At 39.3% G+C, this 20009-nt stretch overlaps 1 protein-coding gene across 1 annotated transcript; it reads right to left on the minus strand.

Moving 5' to 3' along the window:
- Positions 1-90: 90 nt before the first annotated feature.
- TBCCD1 (TBCC domain containing 1) lies at positions 91-17798 on the minus strand. Its single transcript, XM_026497064.4, has 8 exons — positions 17728-17798; positions 14638-15016; positions 11562-11717; positions 7856-8222; positions 5813-5999; positions 5175-5672; positions 4000-4149; positions 91-1496 (listed from the first exon to the last, which is right to left on the minus strand). The coding sequence occupies exons 2-7, from the start codon at positions 14971-14973 to the stop codon at positions 4020-4022; spliced, it is 1674 nt and encodes a 557-aa protein (XP_026352849.1). The 5' UTR covers positions 14974-15016; positions 17728-17798; the 3' UTR covers positions 91-1496; positions 4000-4019.
- Between the last annotated feature and the right edge of the window lie 2211 nt (positions 17799-20009).

Raw genomic sequence — 20009 nt, forward strand, 5'->3', positions numbered from 1 at the left:
GCTTAGCTTTTTAAATTTGGTAAACTGGAAAGAAAGTAAGTAATACCATTAATTTCATTAACCAACAGCAATTTCCAGAACACACTTCAGTTACTCCAGTGTTTCTTTATTGAATTCTCTCTTGAATTTCATCTTAAAATAAAAACTATGAAAACCTCAGTAAGAATTAACACCCATTCTGAGAGTTAATTTTTCACTTGAGATCAAGCCCTTTTTTGATATAATTACTAATTCACTGACCAGTGAGCATAGAAAACAATGTTTATCAGTGGATTCATTTAATAATTTAATAATTATTTAATAATTTAATAATTCTTTTTCCTTTATCTTAAAGAATACAGCTTTCCCAATCAAATGTAAACTTTATTTTGATAACATCACAAAGTGACATTGGTAACTGAGAGGGAGAAAACATGACCCCAAAACGTGCTACTGTAGCATGTGGACTATTTTGAGCTAAAGGTGAAGAAGACCCCGCAGATTCAAGAAAAACTTAACTTACCTAAAATAATTCAGATAGGGGGCCTGGCCCAGAAGAGCTATTACCAGAGGGAACTTTTAATCTGAATGGCCCATCTGTATGACAAGGCAAACATCTAACTGCCACACATCTGCTCTTCCTAACATCCTGTGAATTACCTTCCTCCCCTCGAAGCCCAAGGCCCATACCCCCTTCCTTAGCTCAGGGTGGCATATAAACCAACTGCCTGACTTGTTCCTGGGACTCATATTCTTATGAGTCTCCCATAGATATGTAATTAAAATTGTTTTCTTCCTGTTAATCTGTCTTATGTCCATTTAATTAATAGACTAAAGCCAAAAGAACCTAGAAGGATAGAGGAAAAATTCTTTCCTCCCTCATAAAACCTTTTCTAAAATTAAAAGTAAGCTTTATCTTTTTATCAAAAGGAGAAAATTACCGTTTAGAGTTCGCTTATTGAAAATTTGAAGCAGAAAATGAAAAATAAAGATTTTAACACAATTTCATTGCTTCACAGTTTTAAGGACTAAGATATCTTTGTATAAAACTATTTCTGTTATATTTATACACCAACAAACTATATTTTCATTCCAATTATTTTTTAAAAGGAGTAGCAATTTCCTTTTAAATAGTTTCAAAGAACTATGAAACTCTTATTCAACTCTAGGAAGGATGAGATCCTTTCATCATAGAAATTAAAATGTGAAATTTACTTGTAAATCTACATTCAGTCACTTTAATATTAACCTACAATGAAACCGTCTTCCTCAACTTCTTCATTTTGGCAACACAAAGATGAGCTTTCTGATTTTCTATAAACAATATGTTTATATGATAGTCAGAAGTTCATCTAAAATTCGACCTAAGCAGTAATACATCAGCGTGGAATGGAAATCAAGGAACGGTCTTAAATAAGAAGGAAAAAGCCGCATTGCTTCTTAAGCAGCAAGAGCATGTTCCCCATTTAGTTTCAAGATGTGTACCATCTTGCATGCATCCTCCTGCTTCCAGGGCCCTGTAGATAACAAGAGAAAAATATCAATAACTTAATTTTCTATTGCTTTCATGCAAATAATAAGAAAAAACTTGTATTTACAAAATCATATAAATCAAGGTCAGGTGAGAGTTTAGAATATTAAATACATAAGATTTAAGGTTAATTCTATTCCTTTTTTCTGAGGGTCACATTAGTTCATAATAGAAGAAAAGGCATGAAAAAGTGGCAGGCTATCAGGATTAGCCCCAACTAAAATTTCACCTTCTCATAGTTCCCACTTCCTTTGGATAATCTTCATCAGATTCCTGATTCTTAATCTCAGCATTTATTAAATAAGTATTATAAAATTCCTTTTTGTAAAAAGGAATACACATTTGAAAATGCAAACAATGTATAAACAATAAAGTTTTTGCAATTTTGGGAAACAGTTCAGCATTTCCTCAAAAAGTTAAACCTATAACCTTACAATTCTACTCCTAGGTATATACCCAGAGAATTGAAAATATATGTCTACAAAAAAACTTGTACACTAAAGTACATAGCAATATTATTCACAATAAAAGTAAAAACAACTGAAAAGGGGAAACAATTCAAATCTCAGATCAACTGATGAACAAAGGGTGGTATATTTATATAATGGAATATTATCCAGCCATAAAAAGGAATGGCATACTGACACATGCTACAACAGAGATGACACTAAGACCATGACGTTAAGTGAAAGAAGCCAGGCACAAAGGCCACATGTCCAATGATTCCATTTATAGGAAATGTCCAGAGTTGACAAATCAAGGGACAAAAAGTAGATTAGTGGTTGCCAGGGACTGGAGAAAGAGGGGGTGGAGGAATAAGGGGTGACTGTCCGTGTGTATGGGGTTTGTTTTTAGGGTGATGAAAATGTTCTGGATTAGTTAGTAGTGAAGGTTGTACTGTGACTGTATTAACAAAAGCCACTGAATCCTTTACTTTAAAAAGGTGAATTTCATGGTATGTGAATTCTATATCAACAAAAATTAAGAATAAGTTTTCAATCACCCTAGACATCTAATCTCATTCCTCAAAGACAAACACTTTCAATAATTTCTTTATGTCCAGGGCGCCTGGGTGGTTCAGTTGGCTAAGTGTCTGCCTTTGGCTCAGGTCATGATCCCAGGGTCCTGGCATCGAGCCCCATGTCGGGCTCCCTACTCGGTGGGGAGTCCACTTCTCCCTCTCCTGCTCCCCTGGCTTGTGTGCTCTCTCTCTTGCTCTCACTCTGTTTCAAATAAATAAATATATAAAATCTTAAAAAAATAAAAATAAAAATAATTTCTTTATGTCCTTTCAGAAGTTTTTAAGGCATATAATAAGCATATAACTATGTGTGATAACTATCCCTCTTTTTTCAAACACACAAGGCAATATTTTACTCCGCCTCTTCTGCCTTCACCCTTCCAAACCCTCAGCTTAGAGATTCAGTATCAGCACCTATAGACAGACCACATTCTTTTTTTAAAGATGCATTCTTTAACATGGGTGAACCAATGCATTAGGCATCAGCCCTCTACTGGGAAGCACTGGGATTGTTTCTAGTCTACACCTATTTCAAACAATGCTGCAATGAACATATTTTTTAAACAGATCTTTACCTACATGAGTGTATCTATAAGATACATGCTAAGTGAAATTGCTAAGTCAAAGAACCGTGTGCATTTACAATTTGTATTTTGTCAAACTATCCTCCAAAGATGTTGTACAAATGTATACACTTTCCCCAGTGGTAAATAAAATGCCTTACCAGTGTTGTCTACCAGCTTTTGATCCTTGCTAATCTGACAGAGGAAAAATAGTATCTTACATTTCTTTAATTGTAAAGTTATCTTTGTGTATGTAAGTATTTTTCTGTGAACTATTTGATATCCTTTGTGTTTCTATTATTAGTCTTTAAAAAGACTTCAAAATAGGAAAGTAATTTCTATTTTTAAAAAAATAATATTTTATATTTGGATTAAATGACTTCTAGAAAATCTGTCTGTATCCATGTTCTCTTCTATTGGATCTGTGATCTTCCGGAGTTCAGTATTCAAATCAGTATTCAAATCCAAATTCATTTGGATTAATTCTGGTAATTTATGAATAGTCATATGGGCAATTAACAAAGATCAGTTAACTTAATGGATTCGTGTGTGGGTGATGGGAAAGATGAGAGATGTGTTAGAAAGCGGAAATACAACTGAAAGCTATGTATGGGGAAAGTAGAATCTTTGGACAGTAGAAACCTGTACTAGGCAAGAAGAAAAAAGACAAAACTTTGCCATTATATTTGCCCATTATTCCATAGACTCCACCTATGGAACAGTTTGGCTGGTCTTCTCTGTAAAGTGCGGTAAAAATAGGTATGTAAAGCCTATACATACAAGTGGGTTTGGCAGAGAAAAAGAGGCAGTGGCCAGTAACATAATATTCTGCACAGCTTTTCTGCATGTCTGTAAGGTTTTGCCAAGATAATTTCTTGGAAGCGGTCTATGTTATAAATGCCCACCAGTGTCTCCATGTGCGAGTCTATCCCGCTGCTTGTTTGGAGCCTGCGGCAGGGGGCACAAGACTGTCCAGCTGTTGGCGATGTCCCGTATTAATCAACCACTCATAAAACTTATTCTCCACAAGTACCTGGAACTGCTTCCTTTGATCCCTAAAAGTGCCATCAAGAGCAGAAAAAATGTAAGAACACTAAATTCATGTTCATTTTACTCCAGGTGATTATAAAGTACTTTAATGGGATAGACATTAAATTATTTCTAGTTATCCATTTATTCCCTCCAAATAACTGCTCTGTTCAGTTCTGTACATTGGAGCCCACCATCACCCCGAATGGTCAGATACAAAAGTATTCTGCCCAGTCCTCAGCTCCTATCCAAACACTGCTAATTCCTCCAGATCCAACACAAATTCTACTTCCCCCATAAATGTTCCCTGACTACCCACACTGATGTTTTCTGAAGCTCTATTAACCATATAGCGTGTCCCTGGCTTCTAGAGTTCAAAGACCAGTACCCTTGAAATAAAATCTTGTGGCAAACATAATAAACCACAATCATCTACTACCACAAACACGTAATTTAAAAATAAGATATTTTAGCACCCCAAGTTTAGGAAGGATATAATTTCAGGAAAAACTTTATTTTAAGTGGACTAAATTTAGCTTTGTTTTAAAACACTGTACTACTGTACTTATTTTTCACATTTTACCATGGATTAGGGAAAACCTGGACAAAAACTAGCACTAGTCTACGGAGCAGCATTAGGAATCCACCCTTGGAGAGTTTGTCTGTGATATGGTGGAGTCAGGAAATTTGTATTTCCAACAAGCTCCTTGGATGACTGATGTACAACCGAGGGTGAGAACCACCAATACAATTTAGAGAGCTAAAAACTAAAACCAATTCATTTAAGTATTAGATCATGTGGCATGTTCTATATATAATCTTTCATGCATACAAGTTGTTTCTCTATCAACTTAAAGCTTCTGGAAAGTAGGGAGTCTAATTCTTGAGCACCTACTTGCTCCCATCCCCCAACCAAACAGCCTGGAATACTGACCTTAACAAAAGACACGTTATATCTTTTTTATTACTTTAGTACAGCTGTAAACATGTACAGATTAATTTGTTTTCCCATAGAGTTGTACATAAGACAAATTCTCTAGAAAACACTCACTTTGTCAAACGAGCCTCCTTCACAGTTTTCTGCCAGATCTGTATCTTCTGTTCTCTTTGACCCAGTGCCTTCTGATATGCAGATGGAAGGCCCCCAGGTATCTCTGTAGTGTCCCCTTCCATTTCAAAGGGGATAATAAATACATAGAATTCACAAGGTGGTAAGAGTCGGAAGACACTTGCGTTGCAGTTCTCCCTGCACACAATCATTGGCTTATCCCAATAGTTAGGCACCGTAGCGAGGCCGGTCCGGGCCATGTGATCCTCCAGCATTGGGTAATGGGTATGGAAAGGGGCAAAAGTTACTGCCTGGTTTCCAGAGAGAATAAGTGGGCGTGTAGGCGTCAGAACGTGAAAGACGCAGCCTGTTGTAGAAGAGATGGACAAACGATGGCAAACAGCAATGACTTTAATGTTATCACAGCTGTGGACGTGAAGAGCAGTCTGTACAGGGCCCAAGACAAAGGTGCTATTCCTGCATTTCTCAATGGTCACAGATCTGAAAAATGAAGAAATGAGGTAAATTCCGCTGAATGAGAGTAAGATAAAAGAATATTTGACTACAAAATCATTCTCTGATGGCAAAAAAGGATCAATCCGAGTCCACAGAAAAGATCAAAATATCAGAATTGTGCTTACCGTAAGGGAGAGAGCAGATATATAAAAGATTCGTTGCAACGATGAATCTTTACATGTGCCCCCACCAGAGTATCTGAGCTCTTGGCCAAGGTCTGCTTGTAAACCTGGCTCATCACCACCATGCGATGCATCCTAGGGGCCACGTGCGTATTACAAGCAATCTTAGCTCTTTTGGTCGTCCCTTCAACTATTTAAGAAAAACATAAATAAATGAGATCGTTTCAAATCAAAGAAAAACAACCAACCATATGAGGTTACATATGTCTACGTGTATAAGTGTCTAAAATTAGATACGTGTAAGGTTTGGGAAAACATTAGATCTGGGCATTGGGTAAAGAAGTGTTTGCTATACTGTTCCTTGTGTTTTTCTGTATGTTTGCAATATTTCATAATTTTTTGTCATAAAAATTTTTTAAAACCTCTAGTCCATTCAAGATTGCCTACAGATCTAAGATTTTTTTCCCTGTGTATCTTTCAGGTAATGTGCCTAAGGCCATATGGCTAGGGACAGAGCTGGCCCAACTCAAATAACTCAAGTATCTTTCCCAAATTGCCTTAATTTATCATCCCAATCCTTAAATAATCTCTTTAAATTGCCGTAATACTAATTTTAAACCCTTCCTAAGCTACTTACCACATTGTTCCATGAATTCTACTTGGATTCATGCCTTTAATCCCTGCATCGCTAGTAACTGAGAGCACATCTTCCTTTCACGCACAGTCCCTTGCGCAAACTGACACTCAAAAACTCTGTGCAGGGGTTGCCCTCCTAATACAGTCTCACCGTGATGGGACTAGCTTCTCAAACGGCACCTCTCTGAGAGCCAGTAGGACACCCCTGTAAAGAATACTGGCCAAATATGAGGAGGTCACATAAGTATATTATTACTTTAAAAAAAAAAAAAACAATTCTTAATGTTTCCTTTTATTAAGTAAGTAATACATGGTTATTGGAGACAATTTTTAAATACGAGTGGTAAAAGAAGATACAATTTTTTGTGATCCTATTATCCACCTCTGCTGACATTTTGATATAATCCTAAGAGTTTAGATATCCCCTTTTACCTACTAGTGACTACTGTAATGACATTTAAAAGCTTGCTTGAGCCTATACTCTTTAAGCACCATCAAGAATTATGTAGCATATCCTCTATATTTATGGGACCCTTAGATACCTGGAAGTCTGTGACCTCTTACTAGAGCAATAGCTTGGCTGGATTTAGAATTCTTGGATCACAATCTTTTTGCTTGAGATTCTGTAGACATTGCTGAATCATTTTTCATGATCGTCAAATTATAAAAATATGTCAAATTATAGAAGTTTGACACAAAACTGATTTTTTAATTACACAGAACCTATTTTTTCTTTATCCTTGAAATTCAGAGATTGTGGAAGTATAGTCTAGGTTTGTTTGTTTTTTTCATTAATTTTGCCTGGCATTTGTCTCAATGTAGGCATCTACTTCTCTTTAAACTTATACCTGGGCCCCAGAAGTCATACAGCCCCTGAAACTATCCTGTTAGCCATCGCTGGACAGTCAGGAATAGGTATCTGATACAACCAAGGACAGATTTTCTCTACTGTAACTTGACATTTCCAATCCAGAAAAGTCTAATCTGTTTGTGTCTGTGTACCTAAAAAGGACCCCATCTTTACACCAACTCTCTGAGGTTGTCACTGTGGAATGGCCAAATTTGGCTGTGGTGCAGAGAAAACAGGAAGGCCCTCAACACATGAGCACGTGAGAGGGTGAGGGAGAAAGAGTCAGATAGAGAAAAGCAGAGCAAAGAGACGGTTGACTGAACGTGGAGATCCATTAACTGCGACCAGAACGACCTGGACTCTGAAATCGACTCTCTCAGACTATTGCTGCCTTGATGGAAAAAGTCATAGACGAAAGAGAGCAGTTCCCTTCTTCTCTCTTATAGTGGCAATATTTTTAGGTCTTCTACAGAAGATGTGTGATTACTAATGCACCAGAAAACACTAGGTTCCTTAAGTTGTCATTCAATTTACTATAGATTAAAATACTGAAAAAATACCTTGGTGAGCCCAAGCCAATTTCTTTCCAGACTTGAGGCAAGCAGATGTACCAAATGGATTCCCAGTCAAACAGGCTCTCAACCAGGCTTCCAGCTTGTAGAAAGAAAAGGTCTTAGAGATCCTTGAGAAGCCGCTGTCTGCATGCAGTGGTTGCCACAGAGCGAGTTCATGAAGGGGATATATCTTCCTGGCTCTACTCACTGTACCCTCAATAAGAAAGCTGAGGGCCACAACAGCTTCACGAGAGACTAGGCTACTGTGGGTCGAATGAAATGATGCAGTGAGTTGTTCTGGATCTAAAAGCAGCTCAAGGAGATCTGACAGATGATCACAGACAAAGGCTTGGTGACTGTAATCATTCCAGTTCTAAAAAATATCAAAATGAAGCACTCTTAACAGAACAGATTTTACAAGACCTGAAAATTTTATATTTTAATTTTTTTGTATTTCTATTTTGCCTCACCTCCTAAAAAAGCATTTAAGGCCACACTATAAACCTTATAAAGATTTTTTAATATTATGTGATAGGCATAAACAGATTCTCTCCCTTCCTTAGCTAATTCAAAAGTAATACTACAGCTAACCCTTAGTGCATGCCAACCACAAAGCGTTGTATAAACTTTACCATATTTAATCCTAGCAACCATCTTGCATAAGATGCCGTTACCATGCCCATTTTACAAATGAGGAATTGGAGATACAGAAAGGTTAAGAAACTTGCCCAAGATCCCACAACTAGTAAATACTCAAAGTTTCAGATCTAACATAAAAATAGCCACCTTGGACATTCATTCCATGAAACACTGGGTTTCTCTAGTTACCTTCTCATATTACAGGAGGAGTTTCAAATTCCACTGGATGAAACAATGCAACTGACCTTACAGTAGCTAGATTTAAGAGAAGTTATCACTTTTGGAATAAGCTTTGAGTTGGCAGATGTCTCAATGACTTGGCTCACTCATTCGAGAGATATTTCTTGAATATCTCTTATGCAGTATGAACAGTGTTAAGTGATGAATTATGCAAATTGAATAGGACACAGTTCTTGTCCTCAAGAAACTCAAAGCCTATGTAGTGATAAGACAATACAAGCAAGCAACTATTACACAATGAGATAAGAACTACAGCAGAGATCTGTAAAGACATGCTATGAGCCTGAGAGGAATAAGGAACCCCTCTTGGGGAAAAAATACCATCATGGAGTGCTATTAGAACAAATTCTTGATTCATGTTGGTAGTTATGCAAACAGACAAGGAAAAAAGGCATTCTAGGCCTAGGGAATAGCATATGCAAAGATCCACAGCAGTAAAATTACCTGCCGTGTTCAGAAAACTGGCAGGTAGGGACCAATCATGAAAGGCCTGCATGAAACACTAAAGCATCTGGGCTTTATTTCATGTGCCGGGGACTTTAAAACTATTTTCTAAATAGCTATACCTTTTTTCTTTTTAGTAAACACTCATTTGGATACCATAGAACATGTCGAAGCAGAGCTGTTGCTCTTCATCTCTCTTACTGCATCCCCTCACCCATAGTAGGCCCTGAGGCGGCTCCATGGACCGAAAGGTGAAAACAACAGTGACAACGATAATTACTGATGGGAGTTTTGACAGGAAACAGATACAATCCTTCTGCATTTAGAAAGTCCAGTGTAGTAGGTGGAGTGTAGACTAAAAGCAGGGTGACCAGGTAGGACCTAATTATAGAAATCAAGCCCCCCACCAATGTCAGTATGGCCTATATAAGAGGAAGAAAAGAGACAGACCTTATTTTTAAAGATCTTATTTTTAAGTAATCTCTAATGTGGGGCGCTTCAACTCACAACCCTGAGATCAAGAGTTGCGTGCTCTACCAACCGAGCCAGCCACCCAAAGAGGGACAGATTTTTAAATCAGAGTTATTTTGGAGGCAGAATAAGCAAGACTTGACAAAAAAGTAGGTATGGGTGCTGAGAGAACGAGCATGGGTAGCTGGTGGTAACTTCCTCTGGCTTTGGGAATATAAGTCAATTCAGATAAAGGGAGATTTTACCGTAGTGACGCACAGTCATCTCCCAAACTGAAGTACAGGTAGGCCTCATCAGAACTGGAACTGGAAGGCCATCAGGAGCCTGGTTCTCTCTCAGACGCCAGTGTCTCTCCATGTCTGTTCCATTCTATTCTTTTTCTCTGATTACCTCAGGGTTTCTAATCCCTCATAACTCCAGGTCGCTCGTGAACATGGTGGCTATTCTCGTACCAGTGCTACCTGAGCGTCCAGCTCAAGCACCCAGCACAAACTGGTAATTTCTTCAGTTCCTGGTGGCACTGATTGGGCCAGGTGATCAATCCAAATCAGACCAATTTCAAATACATATCTATGAATGGGTTACTCTAGTCAAGTGTCCATCTCTGGTCTAATCAGTTGTTGGGAGAGGTCATGCTGTAGCACAAACTAAGAGTCACCATATACTGATGGTTACCACGCAACAAGTCTCATGCTGATGTATTACTGAAATTTCACAGCCACTCAGAAATAGGCATTATCATCCCCATTCACAAAACAGAAGCAAAGGCCTAGGAAAGTAAACTGACTTGCCTAAAATCATAATAATATGTGGCAGAGTCAATTTGAATGCAGACTACCTTAATTTCAAACACCATCTTGACATGGTGCCCATTCAACACGGAGAGGACAGACAATGATTGGCCTAATACATCTGGACTTGGACATTCTGAATTTAAGGTATAGATAGGGCATCTACATGAGGAGGGAACTCTAGGATGGAGACAAACTCAGGAGTCATTGAGAAATGTGAAGTCATGGGAAGAGAAGAATTATGTTTAAAGAATACGTCCAGCAAGAAGACAACATTGCCGCAGGCAGAATCCTGGGGGAGTAGCGGCCTGTACGGACCAGTGCGGAGGCTCATGAAGAAGAGTGAGAAGGAAAAATGAGAAGCAAAACCAGGAGGGAATCGTACCATGGAACATAAGGGTGGACAGGTTTACTTGAAAAAGGAGATTATAAAAGTGCCAAATATCAGAGAAGATTTTGCTGTCGCTGTTTGCCTCAGACCATTTTTACAGAACCTGCACACGGCAGTAACACTAGATCTATGCTTTACTTAAAGCTTTTTGGAATACTTTTACATAAACAGGTAAAACGTTTCCGTTTTCTTTATAAAAACAGAAAGAAGAAATAACACAATTTCTAGAACTCACAATGTGAGGCAGTTAAGTTTAACCTCTAGGTTGTTGCATCATATAATATGACATAAGCATGCTGAGCTCCGGTATACCAAAGCACAGCACTTAAACACATGAGAAGATATTCTTCTCGAAACTTTTTCAATAAATTTCAACAGACTTTGCAGACACTACATCTTCTCATGTATCCTAACTGAGTCAAATAAGTAGATTCAAATTCATTAACATTGGCAAAAATGAGAATGCTAATGAGAGTACAGTGAATAATTTGCCCCCAAATCATGTGATTGTTGTGTCATTGAAGAAATGAATGGAAATTACTTCTCTATCTGGACTAGCTGCAAATATTTATTTTGTTTTATAATAAGGAAAAGAAACGAAAAAGCAAAACAAAACAAAACACGCCAGCAAATGACTGGCTTATATAAGTAATCCCAGCACAATTTTTAATGAAGGCAAATCATCTCCCTCATAAATTGTCCCTTTCAAAGAAGGAGGCCAAAATTTAAACAGTACCTTATTATGGCAACTGGATTTTTCAGTCAAGTCAGGAGACTGAGATCTATTTCTGGGACTAGGCCACTCTTCTCCAATCAAAGATGTCCTCAGGGAGACCTTGTTTAACTGCTGTACATATAAGAAGAGCAGGAACTGTAGGGTGTCCACTGAAAGCTGGCCAAAAAGAAAAGAAATGATGAACACATGTCCTAAACCACATCAGTCCCTCGTCTACAACTAATTAGATACAGTAAAATAAATTCACAACAGTTTGCCAATCCTAAAAAAAAAAAAAAAGAAAGAAAAGAAAAAAGGAAACTTGCTAGCATCTGATATGTATGTTTCTGATACCCAGATATAGGAGTTTATAAAACTAATTAAACTAGAGTCACTCACCTTCTCGGAAAGCTATGTAGCATCTATGGCATAGGCATTCTCTCCCCAAAATCGATGAGAGGAGAGGATGAAGTACGTACTTTTTAAAAGTATAGTATTTCAGAAGTTTAAAATCGCAGTCAAAAAAAAGACAAACTTTAGTCATTTGCATAAATAAATGGAAGAAAAGAAGATGGAAATTTCAAAAATATGCAGTTTAGTCTAACCTAAGGCTCACAGACTTATCAATAAAGTTTAGGGTATCAATGCAACACCTGAAATTGTATGTAAGTCTTTGGTGTATGTACATTTTGGGGGGTAGGAGGACTCAGGTTTTCGTCAAGTTCTTAAAAGAGTGTTTGACTTAAAAAAATACTACTGGTCTGATAGATGTTTATAAGTCGTTTCTTATTTGAAGAAGGGTACGGTTTGAAGCTCCTGATTATCCTCATGTACCCGTTTCCATACCCAGACAGAGACACAAAAACGTCATACATCTGCTACTACAGCTCTATTCACCACGCTTCCCAACCTGACTCAAAATTGCTATAAGTAAGGAATTGAAAAATACAGATTCTCAGGACCACCTAAACCTATTTAATCAACCAGCAATCAGAACCCCATGAGCCTACATAATTTTTTAATGCTTACTTTCTTAATTAAATTTTTTGAGATAACTGTAAATTCAGATGCAGTTGTAAGAACTAATGGAGAGATCCCGTGTACACTGAAGCCAGTTTCCCATCTTGCAAAGCTATAATACAGTAGCACAATCAGGGGGTTGACACTGATGCAGCCAAGTTATAGAACATTTCCATCCACACAAGGATCTCTCATGTTGCCCTCTTATAGCCACACCTACTTCTTACTTCCCTCCCACCCTCACCCCTTCCTTAATTCCTGACAATCACGTATTTGTTCTCTATCTCTATAATTTTGTCATTTCAAGAATGTTATATAAATGGAATCATACAATACATAACCTTCTGGAATTGGCTTTTTTTTACTCAGCAAAATTCCTTGATTTTATACATACTTCCATTTAACAATTTATTATATTATCATTATTCATCTACCTTTCTCTTCGTGAAACTATAAGATCCTCATCTTTTTCATTTTTATATTCCTAGTAACTAGCATAGAATCTAGCACATAATAAGCACTCAAAAACTCTGGAGCTTCTTGAAGGTTTTACTCATCTCTGTATCCAGCACCCACTACTGTACCTCACACACAGTAGGCACTCAATGTTTAATTAATGAGTAACAATAATGTCCTTCCTCTCTTGCCAAACTTTTCAATTTCCAAACCTTGTTTAGATATTACCCCATGCGGCAGAGCGTGGCTAGATACTAAATAAATACCTTTTCTTGTTTTCCTGGGCACACTTTTAGATGGCATTTCTTAGCCTCCCGTGAAGTTAAACATGGTATAACTGGGTTGCAGTCAATGGAATGTAAGTGGATTGACATATGTCACTTTCAAGTCTCCCAAAAAGGCTCCAGCAAAAAATGGAAGTGAAGGACTCTGAGGCCCTAGTGGGCATGGCTGGGGCAAACTGTATTATACCCACAATTACTCACTTCCACATCCTCTAGGAGGCTTATACAGCCTGATCCATGGCCATGGGATTTCCCTACCTCCTGCGAGGTAGTTTACCTCCCCATCGTCCTGATTTTAGACACGGACATATAACAAAACTTCAGCCAATGGAATTGAACTAATTATAGTCTATGTCCCATCAGAGCAAACGTTTTAAGAGGCATCATGAGTTTTCTCCTGCTCAGCTGCTCTTCTCTTCTGTCATGGAATAGGCATGACCTATACAGAATATGTTTCTTCAGCCTGGGTCCCCAAATGAGTACACACATAGAGCCAAGCCATAACCTTTAGCCCTAGCTAAAGTGCAGGCTGCACGTAAAATAAGCAAGAAACAAACCTTTGTTACTGTAGACCATTGGAATTTCATTTTGGTTTGTTTTTAACTGCAGCAAAGCTAATAACATTGTGGCTCCAAAAGATAGAAGATGACTAGATCCCTGAGAGTCACTGCTTGGACAACAGCAGTCTAGAGACTCATCCAACCAGATGCCTTGTTGTTACACTGCTGCGTGAATGTTACTGTGCTAAGCCACTGAAATGGCAGGATTGCTTGTTACTATAACGAGCTTACTCTGATTAATATACTTTCTCTGTGAAGTCTTTCCTGATCACCAGAACTAACCGTTCTCTTCCTTATCTTATTTCTGTACTTTATGCACGCTTTTACTATTATACATTCCACACTATCAAATAGCACTTTTTTTACACACCAACTTCCCCTACTAGTCCATGAGCTCCATGAAGGCAGAGATGCTGTTCCAAGCATCTTTGAATCCCAGCACATGGAAGATGCTCACTTAAAAATAGTGAGGTTCGCTGACTGTAATCTATCAATGATTCATCACCACGCACTCACCTTAAAATATTTTCAAAGTCAGGGTTACAGCATTCTTGTAACATTATTGCTTTGGGAGTAGGTGAATAGGGATTGCTAAGTAAGGGGTAATTCATTAAATACTGCAACTGGAATGGTTAAAAAAAAATGGCACTTTGGGATCACAATAGTCATTTACCTAAAACCACACACTGTACAGCTAGTACAAAAAGTAAAGATAGCTTATTTTCTGTTTATTATAAAAAGAGTTAAATACACATATACATACATATAAATCCATACCTGATTTCTTTGCTTTTCAACTTCATCCTCAGACATGCAGTTGGACAGAATCTCAGACCATTCCAGGCGCTCCTCTGGTGTCTTTATTGCAAGGCTATCAAATATTTCAAAGTAAAGCCACGCCAGATCCTTAGCCAACTGCAGCTTCCCACATGCAATGTGCCTCCATGTAGACCAGTACAGGCGTGGGTAAGCTCCTTCTGTGGCCCGGGTTCGCACATACGTGGATATCTTCCTGAGATAGTGAAGACTGAACTTGGACGGAGGGGGCACCTGCAAGGCACCCACTATAAAGGGTTCTGCTTTCACCCAGAGGAGAACTCCGGACTTATCCATATTATCTCGAAGGACATCTGTGTGATAAGGCTTCTTGGCATACCTAGTAAACAAAAGTTTTTTCACACATTGATTTGAAACAAAACTCATTTATACATGTTCTTTTTGTTGTTGTTTTGTTTGTTTTTTCCATTTATACGTTTTCTTTAAGGTGACCCCCTCCCTTCACTGTTTTAAGATGTACCATGTCAGTTTAAAAAGCAGATCTAGTTTATCAACCAAGTGCAGAATAAATTTTTGGTCAGATGTCACTATAATGGATTTGAACAAGAAAAATTTTGTGATAAAACAAAATTATCTTACTTGAATTGTTCCAAGTGGTTGTTTTAAGGAGAGTGTATAAATGCATGAAGTATGAGTTGGAATCCTGCTCAGGAAAGGAAGAAAAGAAGAAATGAGAGAGTCATCTCTTCACAGGAAATCTCTGCCTACCCTGAGGGTGATGTTAGTCTAAATAAGGGGAAGAAAATGTCAGAGTCAAATCACTTACACATAGAGGATGGGGGTTAAAGATTCAGACATGTTAGCGGACGTAGAGTTCACTAGGAAGCACTAACATGATGTGGCGGACGAATGCTCACACAAGCGTGGGCTGCGGAAATAGATCACCCTTAGTCTCTGTAACAGTGAGCCTGCGCTGGCATCTTCTTGTGCTTAGTTCAGGTGCAATGCTTTCAGATTTCGCTTGTTGTTTCTTTGTTATAACAACAATACATAATTTTTATGGAATACTTATACCATATCTAAAAATAGAAGGGGAGGAAATCATCCACTGTCCCACCATCAAAGGGAAACTAGTTACTAGTCAATTGTACTTCCTTTCCATCTCTTTTTCTACACAGATTGGATGTTAGCTTTTGCATTTTCAAACTTGTGATAACAGCATATATACAATTCTGTTATTTTAAAAGCTTCATTGCACTCTAAATAAAGGTGCCCTAGTTTATTCACCTGTTCTCCTATTTTTGGACATTAAGTAGGTTTAAAATTTTTCACAAAAACAACATAGGCAAAATACTAATTATTGTTGAAGTGAGGTGATGAGCACACGGTGGTTTATTTACCTATTCTACTTTTGTATATGTTAAATTTTTCCACTGTAGAAAATTTAAATGTAGGTGAAGGTTGAAGGGGATTAAGAAGTATAAAATTCCAGTTATAAAATAAGTAAGTCACAGGGAAGAAAAGTACAGCACGGGGAATATAGTCAATAATATTATAATAACTTTGTGTGGTAACAGATGGCAACTACACTTATTGCGTGTGTTTTTTCGTTTTGTTTTGTTCTATTTAAGTAAGCTCCACACTAAGTGTGTAGCCTAACACCAAGCCTGAACTCACAACTGAGATCAAGACCTGAGCTGAGACTGAGTCCCAGGCTTAACCAACTCAGCCATCCAGGCGCCCCTGTGGTATTTTGTAATGTATATAATTGTTAAATCACTATGGTATACAACTGAAACTAATATAATGTATATCAAACATACTTCAATTAAAATAATAAAACAAAAAGTTTAAATGTTTCACAATTATAAATAGTGCTATAATTACCACCTTTCTGCATGTTTTCTGCACTATGATTATTTCTGAGAAAATTTTCAGATATGCATTGGTGAAATGAAGTAAATGACATTTCTAAAGCTCCCGACATGTATTTCCATCACTTTCCAAGATGACTGTATCAAACTGTACTACCACTTGACCAGGGTACCATCAAGTACCATTTGACCATTGAGCACTCCTCAGCATTAAGTAACATCACTTAAAAAACCTTTCTTATATGACCGATGGAAAATGCTATTTTTATTTATTTATTTATTGCTATTATTATACTTTCCATTTGATTCCAAGACTGTCATGCTTTTGGGGGGAATTATCTGCTCAAAAATAACTGACATCAACTGGGTGCTTACTGTGTTCCAGGTAGCACACTAAATAATTTTCATTCTTCACCTCCTTTCGTCCTCTCAACCACCTAGAGATAATATGATTGTCCCCATTTCCAGATGAGCACACTGAGGCTTGGAGAAGTTAAGGGACTTACCCAAAGTCACATACTTAGATTGGCACGACCCTGGATTAGAATTCAAGTCTGTCTGACTTGAGAACTGTGTTACTTACAAATGTACTTTAGGAACACGGTTTTGGGAAAATCTCTGGAAAATGGGAGTGGATCCAGAAAAGGATTACCAGAACGAGGGGCCTTAGATGTGAGGCCCCATAAAGGCCAGGTAAAGGAACGTGGGAGCATGAAACCCAAAAGAAAGGTGTGAGAGGGTAAAGGGCAACTGTCTTCGTATACGGGAATGGCTTAGCGCTGCTCTGAGGACAAGAGATGAAAGTTATGAGAGGAAGATCTTAGTTCGCCCCAAGATAGAAAGAGGCTGCTCTGTGAGATCCTGAATTCCTGAAGTGTGCAATCGAAAGCCAGATCCTGGGGAATGAACTCAGACTCGAGAAGGCTAAATTCCTAAACAAACAAGGCCTTTTTCCCTCTCAAAAGCAGCCCCTGAGAGAGCTGGGTTGGGGGTTTTTCAGGCAGGGAGATGGGCGTGAGACCCACAGCCGTCCTCCGAGGGCTTTGCCGCCACTTCCTACGCTGTCTTAGTCCGGGCCGCATGAGCTCCCGGGCCGGGCTCTGGGAACCGGTAAGCCCCAGCCGGCAGGCTCCGTAGCGGACCCGAGACCTGGCGATCCAAAGGGCAGCCTCCCCAGCCCGCCGACCCTCCCTGGCGCCGGCCCGCGCGCGGTTACCTGCGAAGGCAGGGCCGCTCCGCCGCACCCTCCGCGCGCCGCCGCGCCCCGCTCGCCCGGCCCGCCCCTCGCCCGCCTCACCCACTGCGCAAGCGCCAGGCCTCGCACCACCGAGAACTGGAGGCCCACGTTGCTAGAGCGGCCTCCCGCTTCTCCCGCGGGCTGAGAAATACGTGGCTGAGGCCAAGGGTCCTCGGTGCTGAGACCTGGAGCCAGACCCGGCGTGCCTTTCAAATCAGAGAAGTAGGACGTTTTCTATTGCTCTACACATCTATGGTCAGCCAATAGCTGCTGGTAAGGTCAGCACGCTTTGATCAGTAATGTAATGACAATGACAGTTTACATTTATAGTGTTCATCGCGGGCCGGCCCTGTGTAAAGCACCTTTATGTGCATTATCTCAGTCTTCCCAAGAGCCCTTTAAGTTAAGTGCGGTTGTTTTACCGACAACTAAACTAGGACGTAGAGAGGTAGAAGTAACACACTCCTAAGGTCACAGCAAGAGAGCTGCCAGCATAGAAACCCAGGCGGTCTGAAGCGAGAGCCCCCGGGGTTATTAGCTCCTTAACAAAAGAACCCGCAGGCTAGCTTTATTAGCTTTCCCGCCACGTTACCGCTTTCTTGAAGCTTTTTTGGATTCCACCTTGCAGAAGACCACTCCTTCCTCGAAGCCTCCACTTAACGATTTTTAGCCATTTCCTGTTTTCTTAGTTCGTTTATGGCTTGTATAAGGTGTGGGAGTTACAAAGGTAAATAAGACCATAAAGTGCAATTTAGTTCCTCTTTTATGTGGCCTCTTTCCTCCAGTAGGCATCTTCCTGAAAGCAGTAACCTTGTCTTTCCCTTACCTCCGTAGAAGCCAAGAGCAGATAGGGACCTTGGATTCAAAGAGAGCTGGGTGAGAATTCAAGCTGCACCACCAAATAGTTCAGTGACCTTGGACAGATTCTGTCACCTCTATGCCTTTGTTTTCTGCAACAGCAATTACTATTGAGCACAACTGTGTCTGTCACAGTGCTAGGCACTAGGATCACAGCAGTGAACAAAATAGATCTCTGCCTTCCTGGAGTGCATATTTTAGTAGGGAGAATGGATAATACATATTAAGGAAAAAACTGGACAGTTTCAGAATTTAATAAATGCTATAAATTTGGAGGGGGGAGGAGGGAGTCAATGTGGAATTCGATCTGAGGACTTAAGTATAAGAAGCCAGCATAGGAAGATCACAGTTGAAACAACTTTTACTCTATGCCCGGCTCCGTTCTAAGATGCTGTTCTCTTCAGGCGTGAACAGAACAGTTTAGATTCATGCTCTCTTGAAACTGGCATACAGTTGTGTGAGTGTGGGGGGTAGGGATGGAAACAAAATAGGATGGTGTAAGAATAAGGGACTCAGCAGGGGCTATTTTTCATTGGTCAGGGAAGTCTTCTCTGAAGTAGTGACATTTCAACTGATCTGAGTGTAAAAATGAGTCACCCATGTTTAGAAACTAAGGGATGAGTGCTTGAGGCAGAGAGAACAGCTAGAACAAAGGCCTTAGGGAGGTACAAGTTTGATGTATTAAAAAAAGAAAAAGAAAACCAGTTTTGCTGGAACATGGTAAGGAGTATATTAGGTGAGGGCACAGATCATACTAGGCTTTAAGATTTTTTTTTTCCAGCTTTATTAAGACACACAGAGTTCTGTAAGCTAGTCTAAAGAGTTGGGGTTTTATTTTAAGTGCAATGAAAAGCCATTCGGGGTTTTGAGCAGGGGAATGACATGCTCTGACTTGTTTGCAAAAAATCATGGGGCTGGGGGTCAGGAGTTAACAAGAGATAGTAAAATATTAAGAGTGGAGGCAGGGAGACCACTTAGGAGGTCTTGCTAGGTAAGTGATGGTGTGACTTGGCCTAGAGAGGTACTGGAGATGTACAGTAATGGACAGATTCAAGATATATTTTAAATGCAAAGATGTGGATCGGGAATACGGGGGCGGAATCAAGGAAGACACCTAGAATTTTGTCATGAACAGTAGGTGCGGGGAATCAAAGAGTTCTCCTAAGTGTGATAATAGTTATTCATTGTGTGTTTACTGTGTCAGACGCTGTGCTAGACGGTTTACAGCTTTTCTCCCATTAAAATTTCACAACACTGCCAGTAAAATGTTCTGCCTCAGGTTTGTAAAGAAAGCTAAGGCTAGACTGGAGGGCAAGGGAAGGGGGATGTTCTCAACGTTAAGTGATGGAAGCTGAATCCGAATCTAATCTGTCTGCCTCCACGGCCTCTTGGTGAAACTGAGG

Source organism: Ursus arctos, unplaced genomic scaffold (assembly GCF_023065955.2).
Source record: "Ursus arctos isolate Adak ecotype North America unplaced genomic scaffold, UrsArc2.0 scaffold_4, whole genome shotgun sequence".
NCBI lineage: Eukaryota > Metazoa > Chordata > Mammalia > Carnivora > Ursidae > Ursus > Ursus arctos.

Excerpts from the sequence above, each read along its gene's own strand:
- TBCCD1 (XM_026497064.4), bottom strand. The coding sequence starts at position 14,973 with ATGGATAAGTCCGGAGTTCTCCTCTGGGTGAAAGCAGAACCCTTTATA. Across the intron at positions 11,718-14,637 it reads TTGAAAAGCAAAGAAATCAG|CTTTCAGTGGACACCCTACA; the intron begins GTATGGATTTAT and ends CTTTTTGGCCAG. Across the intron at positions 8,223-11,561 it reads AATCCAGTTGCCATAATAAG|AACTGGAATGATTACAGTCA; the intron begins GTACTGTTTAAA and ends GATATTTTTTAG.